The sequence below is a fragment of the Carlito syrichta genome, unplaced genomic scaffold (genome assembly GCF_000164805.1).
Source record: "Carlito syrichta isolate Samal-C Ts95f unplaced genomic scaffold, Tarsius_syrichta-2.0.1 Scaffold307764, whole genome shotgun sequence".
Classification (NCBI taxonomy): domain Eukaryota; kingdom Metazoa; phylum Chordata; class Mammalia; order Primates; family Tarsiidae; genus Carlito; species Carlito syrichta.
In genome coordinates, this window is record NW_007251860.1 from 627743 (window position 1) to 654063 (window position 26321).

The 26321-nt window shown below is 39.0% G+C and overlaps 1 protein-coding gene across 1 annotated transcript in view; it reads right to left on the reverse strand.

The window, feature by feature from the left end:
* Positions 1–1345: 1345 nt before the first annotated feature.
* TMEM27 (transmembrane protein 27) overlaps positions 1346–26321 on the reverse strand; it is a 40513-nt gene continuing 15537 nt past the window's right edge. The window contains exons 4-6 of the mRNA XM_008064621.1: positions 19780–19893; positions 15725–15919; positions 1346–2128 (exon numbers count right to left, since the gene is read on the reverse strand). Coding sequence (XP_008062812.1) covers positions 1972–2128; positions 15725–15919; positions 19780–19893 — 466 coding nt within the window. The 3' untranslated portion in view covers positions 1346–1971. The remainder of the gene's footprint in view (positions 2129–15724; positions 15920–19779; positions 19894–26321) is intronic.

A 26321-nucleotide genomic window follows, 5' to 3' on the forward strand; every position in this document is an offset into this window, starting at 1 on the left:
AGATACAAAGGCCTGGCCCCCAATCTCAATCAGAGACAGCCCGAGCTCCTGAGCCTTCTGAAGAATTGGCTGAGGCCTCTGTTGTAATCATCTTGCTGGTTACTTTTCCCTCTGCCTAATCCTATTCTATTAGTTACCTGTAGCCACAGAACACATTACCACAAACTTGAAGACTTTTTAAAAAATATATATTTATCATCTTACGGGTGTCACATAGTGAAGAATCTGGATACAACTTAGCTGGGTTCTCTGCTGAGACTACAAAGTGTTGGCCAGATTGCATTCTCATTTGGAGACTTGACTAAGGAAATATCTGCTTCTAAGCTCACTCCAATTGTCAGAAGAAGACCCCAGACTCTTGCTGCCTGTTGGTTAGAGGCTGTCTTTGGTGCCTAGAAATCACCAGTAATTCCTAGAGGCTGCCCACAGTTTCTTTCACATGAGCTTTCCCAACACGGCCACTTACAGAATCAAGCCAGCAAGAAGAGTCTCTAAAACAAGCCTGCTTGCAAGACAGACTCATATATAATATAAAGCAATTGCATGAGTGTGACATTACATAATCTTTGCTGTATCGTATTTATTAGAAGCAAGCCACAGGTCTCATGCTCACTCAAGAGGAAAGGATTATACAAAGGCATGAACACCAGGAGATGGGAATGATGACGGCCATCTTAATATCTGTCCACCACACTTGCCTTCCTCACTTCTTAAAGGTGTATTTCCTGAGAGCATGCCCCAATAAACCTGCTGCATGCAGCTACTCCATCTTAGAGTTTGTATCCAAAGAGCAACACTGGAGGCAAAGAAGTGAGTTAGAGACCATTGCTGTAACCTTAACCATGAGCAACAGCAGTGGGAGACTGAGTAGCAATTTCCATTAATAAATATATAGTCATTGTTATTAAAATTTAGAATGACACATGGCCTATCTGGAAATAGAATCAAGTCTAAAAACTACAAGCTTGGATGCCTGAGCCCGCAGGTTCGAGACCCACCTGTGCAACTTGGTGAGACCTCATCTCTACAATAAATCAAAAATTAGCTGGGTGTGGTAGCACGTGCCTGTAGTTCCAGCTACTTGAAAGGCTGAGGCGGAAGGATTGCCAGAGTCCAGCAGGTCGAGGCTGCAGTGGCTGGGAGGGGCCACTGCACTCCAGTCTGGGTGACAGAGTGAGACTCCAACTCAAAAAAAAAAAACAAACTACAAGCTGTCTTCAAACAAGGATACACACAACAAAAATAATTCATTTAGGGCTGTAGAGCAGATTAAACATAACTAACAAAAATTAGACTTATGATGTTCCACAGTGTGAAAATTAATCTCAGACCACAATCAGTCACCCAATCAAAAAGAGGTGATTAGCACTTTATTAAATTAACACAGATTGAACTTTTATGAATTGCAGAAATAGTCAACAAATAGAACTGTCCTATTAGAGACTGGTGTTCAGAAAATATATAAGCAACTATTGGCATGATAACAGGATAAAATTCCACCCTGTATACCAACACTGCCATTTTTAATTCATCCCATTTACAATAATTGCATTTTAGTTTGCTTACTTGGTCATATATAGAGCAATATAAACAATATTCATAGAGGATCCATTTTCAGTGGCTACACCATATAATAGGTATTCTCCACCAGAAAAATTATTTTTCCTTAGGTCTTTGACATGTGACCTTATTTCTGGAAATGCTTAAATCAATAACTAAAAGCACCACATGACCACACTTACACACTGTTGTCAAAAAATATTTTAGAATATTTTGGATAGGAAATAGCTTATGATTTCAGTAGTCTTCATGGGTATAATTGATTGCCTTTCACTTTCAAACACACTCAAAATTTTATTACAAAAGAAGAATGGTGAAACAAAATATATGATCTGCTCTTGGATTTGGGGGTGCTCAGCAGTCACATAGAGACAGGTGTCGAATTTCTTGGAGGAGCAAAACAACAGCCCTTCAGAGAGGGGTGAGCCGCTCATCCTCTGTCATGAAGGCATCATTAGCGTGCCCTCTCTTCGTGTCCAGGGGATCACAGGGGATGCCATTTTCAATTGTGACTGTGTTTTCACACTTATCTTCGATGTCATCCACTTCAGATGGTCCTGTGTTCTTCCTAAAAACACATAAAAAGAGTGATTGGCATCTAGGAGGGGCAAGCATGGCTGTGTATAGTCTTATATACAAACATGCAAAACAGAAAGAGGAATAGGAACTTTAGAACAATGAAATAGTTAATGATATTGTGTCTTTTCAAATAAATTTCAAAGACCATACAGAGACAGTAAGGTAAAAAGACACTATCAAGATAAGAAGTCTGGAAGGATGACTTTCCAGCGGAGTTCTATAAAATATACAAGGAGGAGCTGATATCAATCCTATCGAAAGTATTCCAAGCAACTGAGAAAGATGGAACTCTCCTCAAATCATTTTATGAAGCTAACATCACACTGATACCCAAACCAGGTAAAGATTCAACAAAGAAAGAGAGCTACAGGCCAATATCCCTGAAGAACATAGATGCAAAAATACTCAACAAGATTCTAGCAAATTGAATCCAACAACACATCTCAAAAATCATCCACCATGATCAAGTAGGCTTCATCCCCAGGATGCAGGACTGGTTCAATAACTGCAAGACCATGAATGTAACTAAATACATCAACAGATGAAAATAGAAATCACATGATTATATCATTAGATGCAGAAAAAGCTTTTGATAAAATTCAGTACCCTTTCCTGATTTAAAAAAAAAAAAAAGCCTTGAGCACCTAGGCATAGAGGAAACATACCTCAAAATAGTAAGAACCATCTACGACAAACCCACAGCCAACATACTGCTAAATGGACAAAAATTGGAAGCATTACCCCTGAAAACCGGAACAAGACAAGGCTGCCCACTTTCACCCCTCCTGTTCAACATAGTGTTGGAAGTCCTAGCTAGAGCAATCAGACAAGGGAAGGAAATCAGGGGTGTCCAAATAGGAAAAGAGGAAGTCAAGTTATCCCTCTTTGATGATGATATGATTCTATACCTCGAAAATCCAAGAGAATCTGTTAAAAAACCTTCTTGTACTGATAAAGGACTCTGGCAAAGTCTCAGGGTAAAAAATCAACATGTAAAAGACAGTCGCGTTCTTGTACACCAACAGCAAACAGGCAGAGAACCAAATACAAAGCACAATTCCATTCACAATAGCAACAACAAAAAAATGAAATACCTCAGCATCTTCCTAACCAGAGAAGTGAAAGATCTTTATGACAAAAACTACAAAACACTGCTCAAAGAAATCAAAGATGACACAAACAAATGGAAAAATATTTCATGCTCATGTATAGGAAGAATCAACATTGTAAAGATGTCCATCCTACCAAAGGCAATCTACAGATTTAATGCAATACCCATTAAATTACCAACATCATTCCTCTCACTCCTGGAAATGACAATACAGAAATTCATATGGAAACATAGATGACCGTGAATAGCCAAAATAATCTTCAGCAAAAGAAACAAAGCGAGAGGTATCACACTTCCAGACTTGAAATTTTATTATAAGGCTACAGTAATCAAAACAGCCTAGTATTGGTACAAGAACAGGCACATAGACCAATGGAACAGGATATAGATTCCAGAAGCGAAGGCTCAATTCCTCAACCAACTCATCTTTGACAAAGCCTCCAATAACAACCACTGGGGAAAGGAGAACCTATTCAGTAAATGGTGCTGGAAAAACTGGCTGACCACATTCAGAAGATTAAAACAAGATAAACAAGATAAAACATATCACCATACACAAAATTCAACTACAAATGAATCAAAGACCTAAATGTAAAACCTCAAATTATAAGAACCTTAGAAAATCCAGGAGACGCCCTTATGGAAATTGGAACTGGCAACCAATTCCTGATCAAAACCCCAAGTGCCCATGCCATAAGAGATTAGATAGACAAGTGGGACCTCATGAAACTGAAAAGCTTCTGCAAAGCAAAAGAAACCATCAAGAAAGAAGAGAGACAGCCCACAGAATGGGAAAAAACATTTGTCAACTGTATATCTGACAAAGGCTTAACATCCAGGATCTACAAGTAACTCAAACATGCCGAAATGGGTATTGGATGTATTTAGATTATATAATACCCAGTGATCTATCACAGAAATAAAGAACTGAGACCATATGTTCTCACTCATAAGTGGACCCTGAACAATTATCATAATACTACAAAAAAGAGATTAGCAGTAGTGGGAAACTGCCAGGGGGGAGGAAATAGACACACTTCATCAGTAAGGGTACCTGATTTCAAACCAGGTGAAGTGGAGACCAAAGTGAAGCCCAACCTTTACCTGTACAATGACCATTTGTATACCTAACCCTGAATTGTACTCCACATCTTTAAAATTAAAAAATTTTTTTAAAGGCATGAATTTTACAGACTTCCCTTAATAAAACAATAAACAATAAAAAAGAAGTCTGCATGGATGACATACACATATTGATCAAAATGAGAGGTCTTATTTAGGATACTACAATAAATATAGATGAATATGTATATGGATATAAATGTGTATGAATGAATATGACTGAGTCAGCATTCAACACACATATGCAGATATACATTCTCACACAGAAATTGTATAAAGGAATGTGAGGGAAATGTATGATAAATTGACAAGTTTAAAATTTAGCTCTAGGAGAAAAACTTAATAAAAATTGAATTTTTAAAAGTATTAAAGTCCTCTCATGGGATTTGACAAATTAAAAGTCTAAAAATGTTAAGTGAAATCAAATTGAAATAGGCTCAAAAAGCAAATTCAGGTCGGGCATGGTGGCTGCAATCCCAGCACTTTGGGAAGCCAAGAGGAGAGAACCACTTGAACCCAGGAGTTTGAGGCCAGCCTAGGCAACATAGTGATACCTCATCTCTACAAAAAAAAAAAGTCAAAAAATTAGTCAGGCATGGTAGCATGCACCAGTAGTCCCAGCTACTTGGGAGGCTGAGGCAGAAGGATCACCTGAGCCCAGGAGGTCAAGGTTGCAGTGAGCTATGATCATGCCACTGCTCTCCAGCCTGGGTGACAGAGTGAGACTCTGACTCAAAAAAAAATTTCAAAAAGCAAATTCACATTACTTTGGAGAGAATAAGTAACTATTATAAATTTTAAATATTGTTGCTTAGCCCTACTCATTACAAAATAGTTGTGTTCATTTGTAAGTCAGGGTTTTGGAACTCAGAACACATTTTTCTAATTACATTACAACTCATAGTTGTAATTCCAGGTCATTCCAAAAGAACTCCACATTACAGGATAAATTTTTTAGTTTCTCATACTCACTCTTTGTAGACCCTGCTATTCCAACCCAAGTAGAATCCAGAAGCTTATCCTTGGAATGTAAAAAGCTGTAGACTTGAATTTAAAGTTTTCTCCGATCTTTTGTAAAAGACTAAGATTCTGAGCCAATTATGCTTGATATCATTCAGTAAAGGAAAGAAGAGAGATGGGTTCCTTTAGGCAACCAGAGGAAAGAGGGGTTTCCCTGAGGCTCATCACAGATTGGATGTTGGGGCACCACTCCACAGTGGCACCATGGAAACATAATGTTAGGCATGAGGCTCCTGAACTTGCCAAGAATTTTCTTATCTCAGGAATCTGTGGAAAGAGACAACCCTGAGGGGATCATTTGGCTGAGGCATAGAGCATTACAGTGGTGACCAAGGTGGATTCCCAACATTATAGGAGTCTCTTAGGACCTTGGTGAGTCTCCGACAGGTGAAAAGGTGGTGAAGATGCCCCAGTGATGGCCAAGATGGAATTTCCTATTAGTCCTACATGATAATCTATTTTAATGTGCTTTAAAGAATATGATGGAAGAAAGGAGAGAAAAGAGAAATATATTTTTAAAAGAAGAATGCCAACTAATATAGAAAGGGTAATAGAAATCAAAAATCACCACTACAATAATAATTGATTGAAGCTGCATTGCAACAAAGAACTGGTAGATATCCTGAGGGGACTCTAAGTCCTCTCCTCTGGGCTAATGCTCCTATCCCCAGCAGTTGGGAATACTGGATGAGGAGCAACAATAAATACTAAACTATTGAGTGAAAGATGATTGGGGAACAAAATATTCACATGATCTCAAAGAATCACCCTCATAGGTAATATACTAATTACAAAAAGATGCTTGCATTTTGCCAAGGAAGAAATATGGTGACTATCTCCAACAATGAGACAAATTGATGAGTCTTTCCTTATGTGATTCCCAGAGAAGATAATATAAATACAAATGTAAATGCAAGTGTAAGTGTAAATATAAATATATGTTTTTTCTATGTTTCTGGTCCCCCTCCTTTAATTTTTTTTACCTGAATCTCATAATTAGTACCCAAATCAGACAAATCCAAAGTTAAAGATGTTTTGCCAAACAGCTGGCCTGGACTCAGCAGAGTGGGCATTCAAGTCAATGAGTAACTGAATCAATGAATGTAGATTCCTGGCTGGCTGGCTGGCCAGTTGACTGACTGGACAATAAATTAATGGGAAAAAATGGCCATATGGATGAATAGAGGATGGATGAGTGGTTGAATGAACGAATGGATGGATGAATGGATAAAATAATTAATAAATGTAAATCAAAGGCTGGTTGGCTGGATGATGGATGGATGGATGGACAGACAGATGGATGGACTAATGCTATATGTAAAGTTTCTCAGACAGTAGCTCAAGGTAGATCTTGAATGGGGTTCATCACAAGAAATGAAGAAAGGGAGGGAAGGAGGGAGAGACGGAGGGATTTCACACGTGAAATTTTTTATATCTCATATTTTTTAATGAATGAAGAAAAATATTCATTTTTTTACCCTAGGAATTTGGATTTAGTATGGACTTTGCCACGTTTTACTGACAGTTTATTAAATAATTCAAATAGTTGTAGTTCATTTTTTTAAAAAGTAAAGTAGCATTCCAATACTGTAGATCCCAATGTCACCATTTGAAAGTATTTTGTCATGATATGCACCACCATCAAATATCACAATGAGTCACTATAGGCAATGACTGAATTGGAGTCACCAAATTTTAAACATTTATTCATAAAACTTCTGGCCCAATGCTGAGTTGAAAATCAGGAGCTGTAGTCCCAGAAATCTAGAAAAAATAGGCTGCTGTGCCTTTCCATTCTCAGAGTGAAGACACTGCACTGACCATTCCAAGCATCAGCGATCAGTTGGGGTACACATAGATTTTAAAGTGATGAGAGGGTCTTCCAGCCAGATGAAATCACCCACTGGAGGACTAGAACACTTTGGTTCCTCCTCCGGATGATAGTTTCCACATCCTCCAGAAAACAAAAGCAACTGACATTCCATAACCACCAATCACATCACTACCATTCATAGTATCCAATATTCATGTGTGGAAGAGACACAGTCCTTGTCCTAAAAAGGACTCAATGAAATAAAAACAACTTCATATTCACTCATCCTCTTTCCCCCACTTTTAATGCTTTATAAAAGAGAGAAATTATTTTTTAAAGATGAAGCCCTAGTTGAAAACATATATTTATAAGTAATTATAAATGTCTAGCTTGTGCAAATTCCCCCGAAATCAATCCTCACTGGGTTTGGAATGAATAACAATTTTCCCTAACAATAAATAGATTCTAAATGGACAAATCTTACCCCCAATGTGTGTATGTATGAAACCTGTATTACAAAAATCTTAGTGAAGTAGGTGGCAATGCAACAGTAGTCTTAGAAATAATTGGGGGAAAAAAAAGAAATAATGAATTGCCAGTGTCTTTTCGCCAGTTTCTTTTTAAAAAAAAAAAGTTTATGAAGTTAGAAAAAAGCTGGCAGAGAGCTGGACACATGCAATTATTGCAAATAAACTTGTCTACCCCTCCCTAGCCACAAAGGAAAAATAATTCATTAGGTATCACGAAAGAATGGGGAAAACTAAAAAGGAAGATGTGAACGGATGAGGGCAAGGTTTTCTTCTTTTTTTTTTTTTTTTGAGTTGGAGTCTCACTCTGTCGCCCAGACTGGAGTGCAGTGGCCGCTCCCAGCCACCGCAGCCTCGACCTGCTGGGCTCCGGTGATCCTTCTGCCTCAGCCTTCCAAGAGTAGCTGGAATTACAGGCATGCACTACCATGCCCAGTTGATTTTTTGATTTATTGTAGAGATGAGGTCTCGCTGCCCAGGTGGGTCTCGAACCCGTGGGCTCAGGCAATCCCCTCACCTCAGCCTCCCAAAGGCGTGGGATTACAGGCTGAGCCATCGAGCCCGGCTGGTTTTCTTCATTAGAAGAATTTTTCAACCAGAAAGATCTGAGGGGAATCGCTATGGAAATGTATCAAACTGAGCTGGGCCAGTGGCAAATTAGATACATATTGTTCTCTTGCAGCCTTAGATCCATTTGATCAGAGTCTTGGCATTGCTGGGTTTCACAAAGTTCAATGTCAGCAATTTGCTGGCTGGTGGAAATGATAAGCAGCTCAAAGGTTATCTAACAGTCATATAGCACTTTGTCACGTTTCATAGTGCATGCTGTCATAAACTGATTTACTACCTGTGCATTGCTCTTACTAAGAGTTATAAAACTTAACTATCTTTCTGAATCATTCTGATCTGATGTTCTGCTAAAAACATGAGTTATTTTTTCTGAAAACTAAAATTGAGTGTTAATGACTTCCACTGCTCCTACAATGTCAAGGTGGTTCAAGAAGAGGATGAAAAAAACTGACCAAAATACCTGGAACTAGCTCCTAGATCTCTGAGACCAAATGTCTCTCATATTGCTTATAAATCCAGACAGAAAAGGGGCAAAGAGGGGACAAAAGAAGTACCAGGTGGCTCTCAGAGAAGGGAATATTGAAGAACACGGTTTGTTCTGTTCTGAGATAAACTAGTGGAGGCTAAAAGCAGAAAGAGTATTTCTGTCTCGCTTCAAACAAAATAGGGCTGAAGAGCCAAGACCCAAGAAAAGCCAGAAAAACAATAAAGGACAAATATGATTTTTAGACAGGATAGAATCAATTATTGGGGAATTAGAACTGGTCTCATAATTAGTCTTGATGATTCCTGGAGGGAATAGCAGTGTTACTGAAATGATTTAAGTGGGCATTGCAGCACAGTTTAATTAGGGGACTTTGAAATCAAGCCTATCTGGTTTTAAATCCTGGTACCACTACTTTTCTAACCATGTGACTTTAGGCAAGTTGCTTTACATCTGCCGTATAATAGCAATAATAATGATAATAACACTAAGTATTGCATGGCAGAATTCAAACTAGGTGTTTTGTATGCATCATCTTATTTCATTCTCACTGCGATGTTATGCAAATTTCATTGTCCGTGCTTTTCAGATGAAGGAACTGAGACTCAAATACATAGAGCAACTTGCCTTTCAGAATGGAACAAGATAGGTAAAAGGAGTTGGCAAAGAACTCTACTTAGTCTCCCCAGCTCCACTCAAAACACACTTACATTGAGTTCCTATCAGTTATGCATATTTAAAAACAGCAAAAAAAAAAACCAGTTACTGTATTAGCTATGACATTTCTCAATTTATTAACACTTCTATTTTTAAGACTATTTATTCATTTAATTCTTTATAAGATGTGAAGTTCCAGTTTATGAAAGTGCTGACTGAGCCCCATCTCCTTGTACAAGGGCTGGATTTAGATCATCATTTAGGTCCCTTCCTAAGACCCAATCGTAATCATAGATACAACTAAGGTCTAACATTGTAACAGTCTGTTTACATACTGGATTTATGAATCAATTCTACTACGTACATGTACATCTGAAATTGTGCTGTCTATGACTCTCCTTATAAACCACAAAGTGCCAGGATATATAAAATCAGTACTTTGTAAATTGCTTTCTATGCTAATGCTAATAACTTATATTGATATGGACTTTCCAATGTCTGAAGTACCATGTACATTCTGATTTTTCTTCTCATCATTATAACTATTTTTAAAAATATTATTATTTCCCTTTTGTGACCTGCTCAAGGTCACTCAGCTAATAAATGCCAGAGTCTGAGACTGGAACTCAAAACCAAGAGTCTTAGTCCAGTGCTCTATTAAAACACACATCACATTATCAACTTCATCACCATCATAACCATCATCACCATCACTATCACAATCATCCTCATCACTATCATCATAAAGCTGACCACATTTACTTCTAGGCTGTGGCTAGACATTAGATGTAGTACAGACCATTGTGAAGTATAGGCAGTTCTTGTTGGTTGGTTTTCCACCTGTTTTGTTCCCTAATTTTTGCCTAAAAAACTTAAAAAATCACTTTCCCAACTTTTTCCCTCCAGCAAATCTGTTTCTACAAACTTCTATTCTTGACAATATGGTAAAAGAAAAGCAACCTCTTCAAATTACTTCACAAAGAAGTGGCTGTTGTAATGGTGTATGGGAGCTAGCTGGTAGAGGCATGCAACAGCTGACTGTCAAATACTCAGAATTTGTCAGCCTTTATAGGAAATTGGCAAATGCTACAATACAAATCAAGGTTCTTTTTTAGAGAAAGTTGGTTAACCAATTCACCACTACTACAGTGACCAGTAGGCCTCGTAGGATAATTTGCACCTTAAAACAACTGTATACGGCTGGGCTCAGTGGCTCAACCTGTAATCCCAGCACTTTGGGAGGCCACGGTGAGTGGATTGCCTGAGCCCGTGGGTTTGAGACCCGCCTGGGCAACTTGGTGAGACCGCATCTCTACAATAAATCAAAAACCAGCCAGGTGTGGTAGTACACACCTATAGTTCCAGCTACTTGGAAGGCTGAGGCAGAAGGATCACCGGAGCCCAGCAGGTTGAGGCTGTGGTGGCTGCACTCCAGTCTGGGTGACAAAGTGAGATTCCAACTCAAAAAAAAATAAACAAAAAAAAACAACTGTGTACTCAGCATGGAAGTGGCATCAAAATAGACGCGCAGACCAATAAAACAAGCACACAGATAAATTCATGCATTTACAATCAACCAATCTTCAACAAAGATGCCAAGAACACACAGTGGAAAAAGAACAATCTCTTCAGTAAATGGTGTTAGGAAAACTGGATATTTAAATGCAGAAGAATGAAACCAGACCATTGTCTTACACCAAATACAACAATCAACTCAAAATGAATTAAAGACTTAAATGTAAGATCTAAAACTGTAAAACTACTAGAAGAAAGCATAGGGGAAAATCTCCATGACATTGATCTGGGCAATGAGTTTTTTAATATGACCCCAAAACTACAGCAATCAAAGCAAAATAGACAAATGGGATTTATGCCAAATTAAAAAGCTTCTGCACAGCAAAAAGATTAATATCCAAATCATATAAGGAACTCAACTCATAGCAAGAAAACAACTCAATTTAAAAATGGGTGAAGGACCGTTAAGACCACAATGAGATATCACCTCATACCTGTTAGAATGATTATTGTCAAAAAGATGATAGCCAGGCTCGGTGGCTCAGCCTGTAATCCCGTGCCTTTGGGAGGCTGAGGTGAGTGGATTGCCTGAGCCCACGGGTTTGAGACCCGCCTGGGCAGCGAGACCTCATCTCTACAATAAATCAAAAAAAATCAGCCGAGTGTGGTAGTGCATGCCTGTAATTCCGGCTACTTGGAAGGCTGAGGCAGAAGGACTGCCGGAGCCCAGCAGGTCGAGGCTGCGGTGGCCAGGAGCGGCCACTGCACTCCAGTCTGGGCGACAGAGTGAGACTCCAACTCAAAAAAAAAAAAAAAAAAAAAAAAGATGAAAGATAGCAAGTGTTGGCCAGAATGTGAAAAAAAGAGAATACTTGTACACTTTTGCAGGGAATGTAAATTACTACAGCCATTATGGAAAACAGTACAGAGGTTCGCCAAAAACTTAAAAATAGAACTACCACATGATCCAGTAGTTCCACTTTTAGGCATATATTCAAAGGGGATGAAATCTGCGTGTCACAGAAATAGCTGCACTCCCATGTTCATTAGTCCATGCAGCTCTATTCACAAGAGCCAAGGCATAGAATCAACCTAAGTGTCTATCAGTGGATGAATGGATAAAGAAAATGTAAATATATGTATACACAGACACACACAATGGAATTCTGTTCAGTCTTAAAAAAGAAAAAAAATCCTGCCATTTGTGCCAACACAGATGAACCTAGAAGATGTTATGCTAAGTAAAATAAGCCAGGCACAGAAAGATAAGTGCCACATTGTCTCACTTAAATGTGGAATCTAAAAAAGTTGAACTCATAGAAGCACAGAGTAGAGTGGTGGTTGCTGGAAGCTGAGGGTAGGATGGGGGTTAGGGAAACGTTGGTCAAAGGGTACAAACTTTCAGTTAGGAGCAATAAGTTTGGGCAATCTATTGTACAGCATGATGACTATAGTTAATAATAATGTATTGTATACTTGAAAATTGCTAAGAGGAGATCTTAAATGTTTTTACCCCCTCAAAATAAGTGTGTGAGGAGATAGATATGTCGATTGGCTTGAGTTAACCCTTTTGCAATGTATGTATATATCAAAACATCACTTTGTATACCATAAATATATACAATATTTATTTGTCAATGATACTTTAACAAAGTGAAGTAGGTGCTTATTAACTAATAAAATCCCAAGCAATGAGTTGGTGAATTGGAGAAGATTCTACAGTATGATGGTAATATCTGGATGGAAAACAGATCCTTTCCCAGCATCCTTTAATCACAGTATTAGGTTAAGCTGAACTTGGATAATACTAATTCTGTTTACTTAGTACATACTTTATCCTTCAGGTATATGTATGTCAGTCAATCTTCATGAAAACCCTGTGAAATAGCATCTCCCTATTGCAGATGGAAAAACTAAGGTCCTTATAAATCAGGAGACTCAACCAAGATCATATAAGTAAAGGGCATAGCTGGTATTTCAGTTTACTTAGTTTGGGCTCCAGTTATTGCATAGTTTCCACCCAGTGGCCCTGAATAATCAATACAATGGTGTTATTGACAAAGATAACAGAATTGTTAAAGTTTTGCTTGAGAAATGTCCTAAATAGTATGTTTATATATGCAAATATAGTAGATGACCTTGACACTCTTCTCCATAGAATCAGAATAATGGCTTGGATAATTCCATAGTCCCTCCAGGTCTTCTAAGCTTAAGATTTTGTACTACACACACTATGTTCATTATTATCTAATGTATGGATTGGATTGTTCAACATTTATTTGACTGTCTTCCTCAAAACTATGACTATAAAAGGCTTTCATCACAATCATCAGACCTCTCCTCATTTCGAGCTACACCTCTCCTCACCTTTAAAGCAATATTTTGCCCTCCAAAAACCCACCATGAATTGTATCAAACTTAAAACACAACAAACAATTTATCCTTAGAAGGTTGTCATAATTGTCCTGACTATATTTGCTAACGATTGATGCTCGCCAGGTTTACACAAGAGATTTCTCCATCTGTTTTCCTAGTTAGAACATGAAATGAATTTGTGAAGGCAAGGTTGTGACAACAGCCTCACTTCTTCCAGGCAACAGATTATGATGCTACACACCCAATTATTATATTACTGCAGAATCTGCTCAGAAGGAAAGAGATAGTTGATCCCAGCACAAACTACCTGAAAGACCAGCAAATGGCATGATCATAAAATAATAGTAACAGCTAACACTTACTGAGCACTCACTGTGTGCCAAGTACCACTCTAAGTACTCTACTGTATTAACTCTTTTTATCCCACCAATTTAACTATTTCTAGTACACCTTGCTGTCACTCTAAAAAAAGTTATCTATGCATAGACAGCAAGGATAAACTTAATCAACTTGACTCTAGCACCACAAATTACATTCTCCTGAACTCAGTTTCCCTGACTCATTGTTTGTGCTTCCTGATATACATACAGTTAATGGATTATATACAAGAGAAGAACCTAAGCAATAAATACTTTGAATCTGGGCAATCTATCTCCACAGTCCTTTCTTCTAACTCCTACACTATATTGTACTAGTGAGGACATTGGGAACCAAGAAGATGGAGTGAATTCACTAAGGTTACAATTATTAGAAACCACAGAATCACAGCATCTTAGGATTAATACAAAACAAAACTATTAAACATAGGCATTCAAGTATTTCAAGAGAATATTCCTTAATATTTCAAAACGAAAACAAACCAAACCTGCATAAACTTCTCTTTGCATTACATATCATGCCAAAATCATCAAGAAAATCAAGCAAGTACAACTTGATCCTAATTTTTGAGTTTAACTTGAGGACTAGATATAAACTACATCTATTCCATAGCATTTCACTTATCATTTGTGGAAAAAATTATAAAGCCCAAGATTTAAAATGATTACCTTCTGTTAGTAACTAGGGTGAAACATATGGAAAGTAGTAAACTTCAGAAGAATCTAGTCAAATACATACTCACTTGGCTAAATACACCCCATATGTCCCATGTAGGTACCAACACTTTTGAAAACCATGCCCCTGTTATTTTGAAATGTATGTCCCTGTGATTGCCACTTACCAGAATTGTTCTTCCTCAGTATCAAAAAAGAAGGTTTAGAAGCATCAAAGTGTTTAGTGAAGAGCTAAGGATTTTCCCTTCTTTTCCTCTAGATTCAGAGGTACTTGTAAACAAAATTATGTTGAGAAACCCTGTTAACTCTTCTTCCCTACTCTACCTCAGTAACTCTCCCACTGGTCTGAAATTCTCTTTTGAAACATTATCAATAATTTAGACATCAAAGTTTTCAAGTACCCCAGAATCAGGTAAATGAACTCACAAAGTGGGAATCTATCTATAAATTAAGTTGAAAGCTCTCAAACTAAGTGAATTAGAATAACCTGGGGACTCATTAAAATGCATTCCTTCAGAGATTCTCATTTAGTGAGTCTGCTGTAGGGCCAAGGAACCTACATTTTAAACAAGAGTTCTAGATTATTCTGATGCGAGGAGTTGATTCAAAGGCCATGAGAAATACAGCTCTACAATATCAAAGGCACTAGAGGGATAAGCATCCATCAAAGGGAGAAAAGTCTAAAACAGCACAAGGGCATCTAGAACAAGATGGTGGCCTTCAGGCACTGGGCCAAAAAGAGGCAAGGTTAGGCAGAGAGGCATAGAAAGAACTGTGGAATTGCTGGTATTTGGATGTGGAGGACTACCAAAGATAAGCTCTGTCTACCCGAAAAGTCTGCTAAACTCCATGTATCCAGTTTACAAAATCACAAGGCAGATATAAAAATCAAGTCTGGATATGAAATATTCATCTGGTATAGAATAGAGGAAAAGATAGTAACAAAAGGATCCTAGTTAAATAAGGGACGTTGGACAACAAAAATATCTGAAGATAAGAGCCTAAGTGATAGTTTGAAAATCACCAATTTTTTAAAAGTTTCAAAGTTAAGGCATTATCTTCAGCCAGAGAAAAATCCTCTCCTTATTTTTCCAAGTCATGATGAAATAGGAAAATGTTCTTTTAAAAAAATTTTTATTTTAAAGATGTGGAGTACAATTCAGGGTTAGGTATACAAATGGTCACTGCACAGATAAGGTTTGGGCCTCACTTTGGTCCCCACTTCACCTGGTTTGAGATCAGGTACCCTTATTGATGAAGTGTGTCTCTTATTCCCTGGCAGTTTCCCACTATTGCCAATGGAAATGCTCTTTAAATCACTCCCTTTAAGTATCTTACCTTCTACGTTGTCGGATCCCTGATAAAACCAGTAGCATAATTGCAACTATGACAATGCAAAATATCACACCAAATATAATAATCCAGATGGGCACAGGTGGGTCTGTGGGTGGTGCAAGAGTGGAAGGAATTTTTAAAAATTCCAGAGTCTGGTCATTTAAAAAGAAGGCATTGTTGATCCGGTTCCTATTCATTCTAAAATACAATGATGATTAAAAACAAACAAAAGAAGACAGGGAAAAAAACATTAGAAACAAATTACAAACCTGTCTCTCCATGATTATAAATATCTCTATAAATAAAGCACTCTCCTAGAGTGATTTGAGTTCCTCTGTGTATATTCCCAGAAGGGGGATTGCTGGGTTGTGTGGAAGGTGGATAATTAGATCTTTTAGAAATCCCCACACTGTTTTCCACAGAGGTTTTACTAGTTTACACTCTCACCAACAGTGTAAAAGTGTGGAAGATTAGTACATCTACAACCACAGTGCAGTCCAAAATGTTGCCTGCAGAAGGCAAATATGGGTACAATGGGAGCAGAATGGAAGGCCAAGTATACTATAAGGAAAAGTCAGGGCTGCTTTCCTGTGGAGGCAATTTTTGAACCATAGTTTAAGAGACAAGTAGGAGTTCTTTAAACCAAGGTGTGTAGTAAGCACAGGAATGGAGACATGGTAAAGGACTAAAGGCAATGGTGGCTTGGGATTTCAAAACTTTAGAAAAATACATTACTTCTCCTTGGAAGCATCTGTATTTTTGGTGGTGACGGCAGTTAGGGAAAAGGTGGTAGCAAAGACTTATTTAATTGAAATCAAGTAAGTGAGTTTCTGACTGGAATTTGCAAACTAGGTGAGAAGTGTCTTTGGAGATATTTTAGGACCTTAACCGAATTCATACTACACGAGCTGACTTCATCTACCTCTAGAGCAGCCCTGGAAAATAGAAACATAGCATGAGCCTCATGTGACTTAAAATTTTCTAGTAGATGTACTAAATAAAGTAAAAAGAAACAGGTGAAATTAATTTTAATAATATATTTTTTGTTCAATATATCCAAGAAAATATTAATATAATTTCACATGTAATCACTATTGAATTAGTCCATTTTTTAAATTTTGTACCATCTTTGAAAGTTGGTGTATATTTTACACTTAGAGCACGTCTCATTTTGGACTAGCCACTTTTCTATTGCTTGATAACCACATGTGGTTGGTAGCTACAGTATTGAACAGCCTAGGTCTAAAGCCTGGCTTGAGACTCTCTCCAGACCAGCACCAGGCTATCAGGGAAAACCTTGTTTGGCAAACAATCTATGGATGTGAAAGTGAACCCCAGTCAGAAAATCTAAAACAAGGAATACTTGCAATATAATTTTTATCAAACAATGGAATGTTTTCTTTTTTCATAACCTAATATTGATAATCTGGGAACACAACCCTTTCCACAACATAATGAACCCCACTGCTAGGATTTAACTTTGAGAAGAATGAATAGTTGCTCTGCATTCTCATTCTATCTACCTGGTTGGTTAAACCTTTGCTACTTTCTCACTCTAGGCTAGGACTGTACTCCATCATCTCTCAGGCTGATTGGAAGTTCTAACTCAGGTACAGATTAAATCTGTTCCACCACTGGAATCCCAATTGGTATCAATCACCATGGAGCCAAGACAGGTGTTGAATTAGGCCAGGCCCTCACAAAAGAACTACAACAGACATCTTAGAACTGGTTGATCATTACCTGACCTCATTCCATAGGCATGAATACTCAGGTAAAGAGGAAAAAAATCACTGGATATGGTGGCTACATGCACTGATTCAAGTTCTCACTCTATTTCCTTCTAGCATGGTGGTCTGAACAAATCAATTCATCTCCCTGAGCCTCAGTTTCTTCACTTATAAATAATAATTATTATTACTCAAAATAATAATAATTGCTCAAAACTTATTGGTGTTAATATTAAATGCCACAGATACATAAGACCATGTCTTGCGAACCAGAATGTGCTATCCAAATATTAGGTGGAACTAGTATTATTTTGCCCAGTCACATAGACTCTTCAGCCTTGAAATTCCTATTACCTGTTCTCTAGGTATCATCTCATTTTTTTCACTCTACTCTTCCTTCTTCATATTGTTTCCTTTACTTTCATCCACTCCTGATGCACCCTACTCATTCCCTAACACAAATTCTCATTCTATAGACCATCTCTACCCATTAAATACCTTCTCCTGCTACGACCCTTGACATTTTGTTGTGAACCTATTCATGTACTTCCTGGACCTTGACCCCAAGCACTCACTCTTCCTCCTCCTATCAACTGAAGCCTTGTTTAACTACAGTGCCTTCATTTTCCTTACAGTCCTCACAAATCACAAGACTTGAATAAAATCCTTTCCCCATGAAATATATTGCTAATTCTTACTCCCTAAGTGGTGAGCCTTAACAGTATTCTTAGTGGCAAAAGTTCAGAAACAATTTTGTTTAAACCTTGTTAGGACAGATCAAACAATTTTCCATTGGTATACCTCCTCAGGGTCTTTGCTTCAGCAGGAGAAATAGATGATTATTCACAAAAACCTTTGGCATTTGATTATATACTAATTATCTTAAGTGTTAATATTTTACAGAGAGCAAATAAGTTCTTTTACCAGGCATTTCTCCTTGGTAAGGAGAATAACACACATTTCAGTAACTTTTAAACCTTTTGTGGGGAGAGTTACTTTGCTTTGTTCTTGTTTATTTACTGAATTCACTCTTCCAACATAGTTTTGCCCAAATCAATTATGTGTGTTCTGGCGCACACTAAATGCACATTAATTGAAATAAAAACAAATTGCATCCTTCTTGGAAGTCAAGGATTAACTTCACCTTTGAGTTGGTTATGATCACAAGAAGGGAAAGAGGTCAACTGTCAGGAAAAACTGTAAAAGCTTGAATGGGCAAAAAAGATTAATGGACATTTTCCCAAGTGTCTTGCCTAGTGCACATTTCTGGGCAATTTCTAACTCTTATTGTCTTCTAGCTATTTTACAAATCTGTAAGTTCTAGAAAACTGACATAGTGTAAATTATCTTTGTCCATAGAAAATAAAATGAATTGTGTCTGGTGAAACAGAGTTGATTACTCCCTGATAGACAGACTGATGCATTTTTTGTAAATGCATTTTGCCATATAAGTGTGGTTCTTTGAAGTCTCCTTTGAAATGGTTTTAACATCTTACTAGTTCTCTCGTTAATTAATGAGATAATAAAATCTTTGATAACATTTATTTTTAATTTGTGTGAGAGTCATGATTTAACCTTATTTTTTAAAAATATCTCTTAAAGGTAAAGACTATACGTTAGTTGGAAAATGGAAGTTCTTAGAGACCCGAGAAATGTGAATATTTTTCTTGATTTTAAAATGAAAATCAACGTTAGGACCCATCCCTCAATTTTTTTTTACATTTATAAACTCATTTAGTCTTTTAAGCAACTCTGAGAGAGGGGGTACCATAATTATTCATGTTGTATGATGATGAGAAGAAAGCAAAAAGAGGATAGGTAATTTGTCTATATTCAAATAGTTATGAGACAATGCCAGAAATTAAAACCTAGGCATTCTGGCACCCAAGCCCATGTGATATCAAACCATCACACAATAGTGAAATAGAAGGTGTTCTTGCCAAAGAAGACAATACTAAATATTATCAGCTAATATTTAAACCAGGGTTTCCTAACCACAGCACAATTGATATTTGGGGTTAAATTATTATTATTATTCCTAACTTCTGCTTACTCAATGCTGGTGGCACCATCACCAACTCCCACAGTTGTGATAACAAAAATATTTCTAGACATTGCCAAATGTCTCCTTGACAGCAAAATTGCCCCTAGATGAGAACCACTGATCTACACTAATCTCTAATAGAAACTAACCCAATGAAATCCTTGACATTTTAATAAATAAACCATGTGTGGAACAAAGAGAAAACTCTTCAGTATCTATTTTTAAAAAGTTGAATTACTCAACAAGTTGATTGACCAGCAAAAGACATATTTAGAGGTGATTACCTTATGGCTGACTGTACCTCAACAGCAGGAATGGTGTGGGTTTTCGAAGGATCTGTAACCACAAACCAGAATGACACCCTCTGGGTTACATTGCAAAGTAGGACATGGGAAATTCTGTAGACAGCAGAAAGAAAAAGTATATTAGAAGAATATCACCCCAAATGGCATTAAACCATTCACTCTGATGCTATTACCAGCTTAAGTGGTATCTTAGCTATGTCTGAAAAGTCATTTCTACCATTACAAAGAAAGATTTTAGTAAGAAGACAATTATATAGGAAATTTCCTTTGTTTCAAAATCATATACTTGAGGATCATTCCTTAAATAGAAAATCTGCCAAGAAAATAAGATGGATTGATGAAAGGAAGGGAGGGAAGGAGGGAGGGAGGGAGGGAAGGAAGGAGGGAGGGAGGGAGGGAAAAGAAAAGGAGAAGGAAGTAAAGAAGAAGGAAGTAAAGAAAAAGGAAGGAAGGAAGGGGAAGGGGAGAAGGAAGGAAGGAAGAAAGGAAGGAAGGAAGGAAGAAGCTGGGTGTGGTGGCTCATGCCTATAATCCCAGCACTTTGGAAGGTGGAGGCGAGAGGATTGCCTGAGCACATGGGTTCAAGACCAGCCTAGGCAAATTGGCAAGACCTTGTCTCTACAATAAATCGAAATTAGCTGGGCATGGTGGTGCACTCCTGTAGTTCCAGCTACTTGGAAGGCTGAGGTGAAAGAACCGCCTGAGACAGCAGGTGAGGCTGCAGTGGCTGTAAGCGTGCCACTGCACTCCAGCTTGGGTTACAGAGTGAGATTTCTACAAAAAAGAAAAAAAAGAAGGAAGGAAGGAAGGAAGAATGAATTAGTCAATGGAGAGTGTTAGGGATCTCATTCTCCGTAACCTGTTGGTGACAGCCCCCATGCTTCCTAACACTTGGCCCCTCTCTGAACCACAGAAGTCTTTGGTATTTTCTTATCAAGCCCTTTTTAGTGCCCTGCCCATTCAGCCTTCCACCTCTCAGATACAAGCAGAATCTGTTGCCCACCCTTGACTCAGTATTTGCTCTGCCTGCCTCTTCCACTCAAGCACTGGGACCAGCCGAATAGGTGTCTTCTGTACGTACTTTTGAGGAAAAAATTCCCAAGAACAGTTTCTTTTAAGTTACCTGGAACAGACCTCCAAACTTAAGGACTATAATCAATTCACCAGCAGTCTTTGAACTCTTTATTTTGTAGTTACATACTTTTTAACTGCAAATTGGAAATGTGACACTCTACTCTGTATGCATGGATTACCATTAGAAAAGAGAAATGACGACATTAGTGTTCAGAGAGAAAACGATCTATACATGGATGTATGAGGGTGGAAAGTTATGAGTCCACATAAAATCAACATTACCAGTGCTAAAACATAAATCCTGGATGGCTTCCGCCATTTCCTAAATAGCTAAATTGCAAAATGTGACATTAACATCCGCCCTAGGAGAATGAAACACACACCACCTTTACTGATAAGAGTAAATGAGTTATTTATTTTTCCTTAAAAGAGAACCCAAGTGTATTATGTTCATTTTCACAATAATGGATGAATGCATGTTTTGGTCAAAGGGCATCTGCAATTTCAGGGCCTGGCAGAAGTTCTATTTTCTGCCTTTAAGCTCAGGTACAAAAGTAAAGGCAGCTGCCTGGTCCCTCTGCCCAGAGCTACGTGTCAGGGACCAGCAATGGGAAGCATGGCTTGAGCGTCCCTGGTCCTGAAGAAAACAAGGGGCACCGCCCCCACAACCCCATCCCGTAATGTCCGCGGGGCGCCATCCTGGCCTGTGTGGGACCCTGTGGCCAGAGGGTCCCGAGGCCCGACGTCTCGCGTGCTTTCCTCGCGTCCAGATACCAACGGTCACCGAGCCATCGCGCTTGTCCTCTGCAGCCGCAGAGATCAGGATCTCCAGAAGCCAAATCTGCACCCGAAGGCTCGACCACCGCAGCACTGTCATGGGCAGCTACCTGAGCCGGCTCCTGGGGTGGACCCAGGCCTCACTGCCGCCCCCTGCCAAGGAGCGCCAGCTCCAACAGCCCACGCCAGCCTACCGCGCCCAAGCCAGGGATCACTGCAGTGTCACTTACGTGCAGGGGTTTCGCTGGGTCCGCACCCAGCCCCTGCCCACCGCGCCGCCCGACTGGGTCTACGCCCAGACCCGCAGAGCCATGGTTCCCGAAGCCTGGAGACGCTTTCCCTGGAGGCCGCCTCTCCAGAACCAGCGGCCCTACTATTCCGAAATCCAGCGTAATTGCATCGGGAAGTGGCTGTGGCAGGGCCAGAATCCTTGTCCCATCCGCAGCCTGGTGACCATCAAGATCAATGCTTCGCGGCGCCCAGAGAGCTTGTATGGGCTTCCTCTCGGTGACTACGGGGGCTCAGGCCCAGAGCCGCAACCGGAGAGCCAGAAGCAGGCGCGGCGCCTCCCCAGAGCCTCGGGCTTTTTTGCACCCCGCAGGCACACCTTGTGGGGGAAAACCGTCTATGAGCACACCAGGCCTGCCGGCCCTGGGTTCCAAGAGTTAGGGTCCCGCCACCGCCCTTGGAACCTCCAACCTTCAGCTCGTTCATCCTACTGAAAGCTGTTCTACAACCACAGGAGCCGCTGACACCAGCAGGTCACTTCCCACTGCTCCCTGCCAGCCCCGGGCCCACCTGTCCTTACCTTGCGAGCCCACACTGAAGAGACTGTTGCTCTCCAGACCCTTGCCTTTCCCTGCCCACCCACTCCTGCCTTCTCCCTGAAAACAGGTCTTGCTTCTCCCTGATTTGCCCAGTTACGTGGTTAAATGTTTGTTCTTAAATGATAATAATAAATTCCTTTATTATCATAGAGATTTTCATATTCTTTCAAAGACTCTACACCATGGTTTCTCCAACTTAGTATGGACATTTGGAGCCAGATCATACCTTGTCCTGTGCATTGTACGGGTTTAGCAGCATCCCTGGCCTTCTAACCACTAGGTGCCAGTAACACACCCACAGCTGTGACAATAAAAAATGGCTACAGGCATTGCCAAATAATCCTTGGGATAGGGAGGTTTTTATTTTTTTAATTTTTAATTTTAAAGATGTGGGGTACAATTCAGAGTTAGGTATACAAATGTTCATTATGCAGGCACCCTTGTTGATGAGGTTTTCCCTGCCCCGGGGAATTTTCCCACTGGGGCCAATCCCACCCCCTGGCAGTTTCCCACTACTGCCAATCCCTTTCTTGGAGTATTATGGTAATTGTTTAAGGTCCGCTTATGAGTGAGAACATGTGGTACTCAGTTCTTTGTTTCTGTGATAGATCACTCAGTATTATATCCAAGTTGCTGCAAAGTTCATAATTTTGTCCTTCTTTATGGCTGCATAATATTCCATCGTGTATATGTACCGCATTTTTAAAATCTAGTCCTCTTTCAATGGGCAGCACGGTTGGTTCCATGTTTTTGCTATTGTGAATAATGCTGCGATAAACATGCATGTGTAGGTATCTTTTTTATAGAGTGTTTTAAATTCTTCCGGGTATATTCCCAGTAGGGGAATTGCAGGATCATATGGAAGGTCGATTTTTAGATCTTTTAGGAATCACCAAACTGTTTTCCACAGAAGTTGTACTAGTTTACACTCCCACCAACAGTGTAGAAGTGTTCACACACACACACACACACACACACACACACACACACACACACACACACACACACGGAGAAACACTGAGGGACAGTGACCTCTACTGGCAGAAATGGTCAAGCCTCTTCTCCCAAAATATGCAGTGTGTTAATGCATATCACAGATGTAGGGAGTCAACAAAATGAAGTGGCACGTACTTGACAAAAAAACATTTTCACTAATTTTGTAGAATGCTTTGGGGTGTGAATAATTCCTGTTGTCTGGTCTTATTCATGATCAAGAAATGCAAAATTGTTAAAAACGAGCTACTATTTTTAAATTGGCAACAATTAAAAAGTTAAGCTAAAAGTGCTGGTAAAGATGCATGGGACTGGAATCCCAGGTGATGTTGGGGGAACCAAAGGGTCCAGCCACTCCGGAGTGGCATCTAGAAGTGTTTCCTAGAACAGAGAGTGCAGCCATAAGACATTGGTGAAGATGATCTTTGCAGCACACATAGTCATAGCAAAGAATTGGAACAACCTATATGTCCACCAGTTGGGGAATGGATAAAATAAATATGATCTATGCTATCAATGGAATACTGTTTCACAGATTTAAAAAAATAAAAAAAGAAATAGCCCAGGGTTTCTCAACCTCAGCGTGATCAGGCCAGATAACTCTATGCTGTGGGGGATACCCTGTGCATTGTGGGGTGTTTAGCAGCAAACCTGGCATCTATCCACCACATGGCATGAGGACCACAGATGTGACAATCAAAACTGTCTCCACACATTGCCAAATATCTCTCTTGAAATCACTCCCCTGGCGGAAACCACTGAACTAGAACTACATATTTTTGAAATAAACAAATAAATCTCCAAAATACACCATCAAGTGAAAAAGATAGGAAGTGGAATATTGCATGTAGCACATGCCATTTATATAAATTAAACAAATACCAAATAGTACTTCAGGCATAAGAGAGGAGACCAGATACCAGGGAAGACGTCATTGGGATACTTTTCCTGTATTCTTCCTTATATTTCAAACCCTTTTAAATACTGTTCAGACATGAATTTCATGACATTCCCCATTAGAGAGCCAGAGAACACATCTGGAAGCAAAGTAAAGTACCTTCTCCCATGCAGCTTGCTGTCTAAGAGGGTGGAGACAGAAGGTAAACAAGTAAATAACTGCATACACTGTGGGAAGTGGGGTAAGTACCACAGGGAAAAATAAACAGGGGGCATTCGACTCTATCAATGCAACTGTGGCCCCAGATACTTTCCTCTGTCCCCTTCACATGAAACTAGACCATGAATTCACATTCTTTAAATTTAGTCAATGTTTTCATTGGGTGGCAATTCATACTTTAACACAATACCTCAGCAAATAAAACAAAAATATTTTATCTGCTTAGAAATAAAGCTTTTCAAAAGATTAAAAGTGTTGCTGAAAATATTAAGCCTTATATTTTCCACAGAGACAGGGATTGTTAGCTCCAAAAAGCTCCTGGACTGAAACTCTAAAAATCAAGATTTCATTTAGAAGTCCACTAGCTGCCAATTGCTGGACTTGAGACAAGTCATTTCACTGTACATGAGTTACTAGGAAAGGCTTGAGCTCTTAGTGTATCCATGGGGGTGTGCTGTTGGCATCTGAGATGGGAATGTTATGTGGAACCGTCCTGAGCCTTGCACCACATTGATTACCTCTCAATCCTACCACAGAAATGCCATGGCTCTTTCCAGTCATAACCATACCCCCCAAACGCACCCCATTTCCATATGCTCCCTGGGTAGCATCAGTACCATACCCAAGTAAGAAACATTTCTAAATCTCTTCCAAAGTTTCAAGGTCATGAAAAACAAGGGAAGACAGAGAAACTGTCCCAGAGTGGATCAGACTAGGGAGAAGTAGATTCTGGAACAGAAAAAGGACATTAGTAGAAAAACTAGAGAAATCCAAAAACTGTCTATAGTTTAAGCAATAATAATGAACTGATGGTAATGTATTTGTTTGGATAAGTCTACCATAGTTATTTAACATGATAAAATTAGGAAAACAGGGTGAAGGATCTAGAGCAGTTTGTCAACATTTTGGCCTGGATAAATATTGGTTGTCGGGGGCTGTCTATGGCTTTGTATGACATAAAGTAGCATTCCTAACCTCTACATACTACACGCCAGTAGCACATCCAATTGTGGAAATGAAAAATGTCTCCAGACATTCCCAAATACCCTTGGGATCAATAGGGGGAGACAAGATCCCTCCAAGTTGAGAACCACTGGTACACAGGACCTCTCAATATTATCACTATAGCTGTTTTGTAAATCTAATTATGTTATATTAAATACGTACACATATACATACAAATACAGCAGCAAAGCAATTATTTTAAAAGCTGCCTGGGCACAGTAAAATTGTCTACAAGAAAAAACTAGGCAATGTTTTAATGTTCTTATCAGCTTCATTGATAGATAATAGATAATGGCATACTTTGAAATTAAGAAAGATCTGTATTCAAATGTAAGATATTGGCACCCATCAGCATAAGGATGGTCTTAATAGTTATCTAAAATGTTTAAAATTAATTGCTACACATTCAAATGCAAAAATATTTATTAGGAAGCATCTTGTGGTATTACCATCTTAAGAAGCATCATTTCCATTATTTCACCAAAATTGATATTAGGAAAAAAGCTGAATAGTTTTAGTTGCTTGAAGTCTTCAACAGAAGAATATTAAGTGTCCTTCCTACATGATGACTCTGCCCAAAGATGCAACTCCTCTAAAATTTTAGTAAACAAAAAAGTAACCTAATGTTCATCAAATGTCAACCATCAGAAATGTGGCCGGGCTCGGTGGCTCAGCCTGTAATCCCGCACTTTGGGAGGCCGAGGTGAGTGGATTGCCTGAGCCCGCGG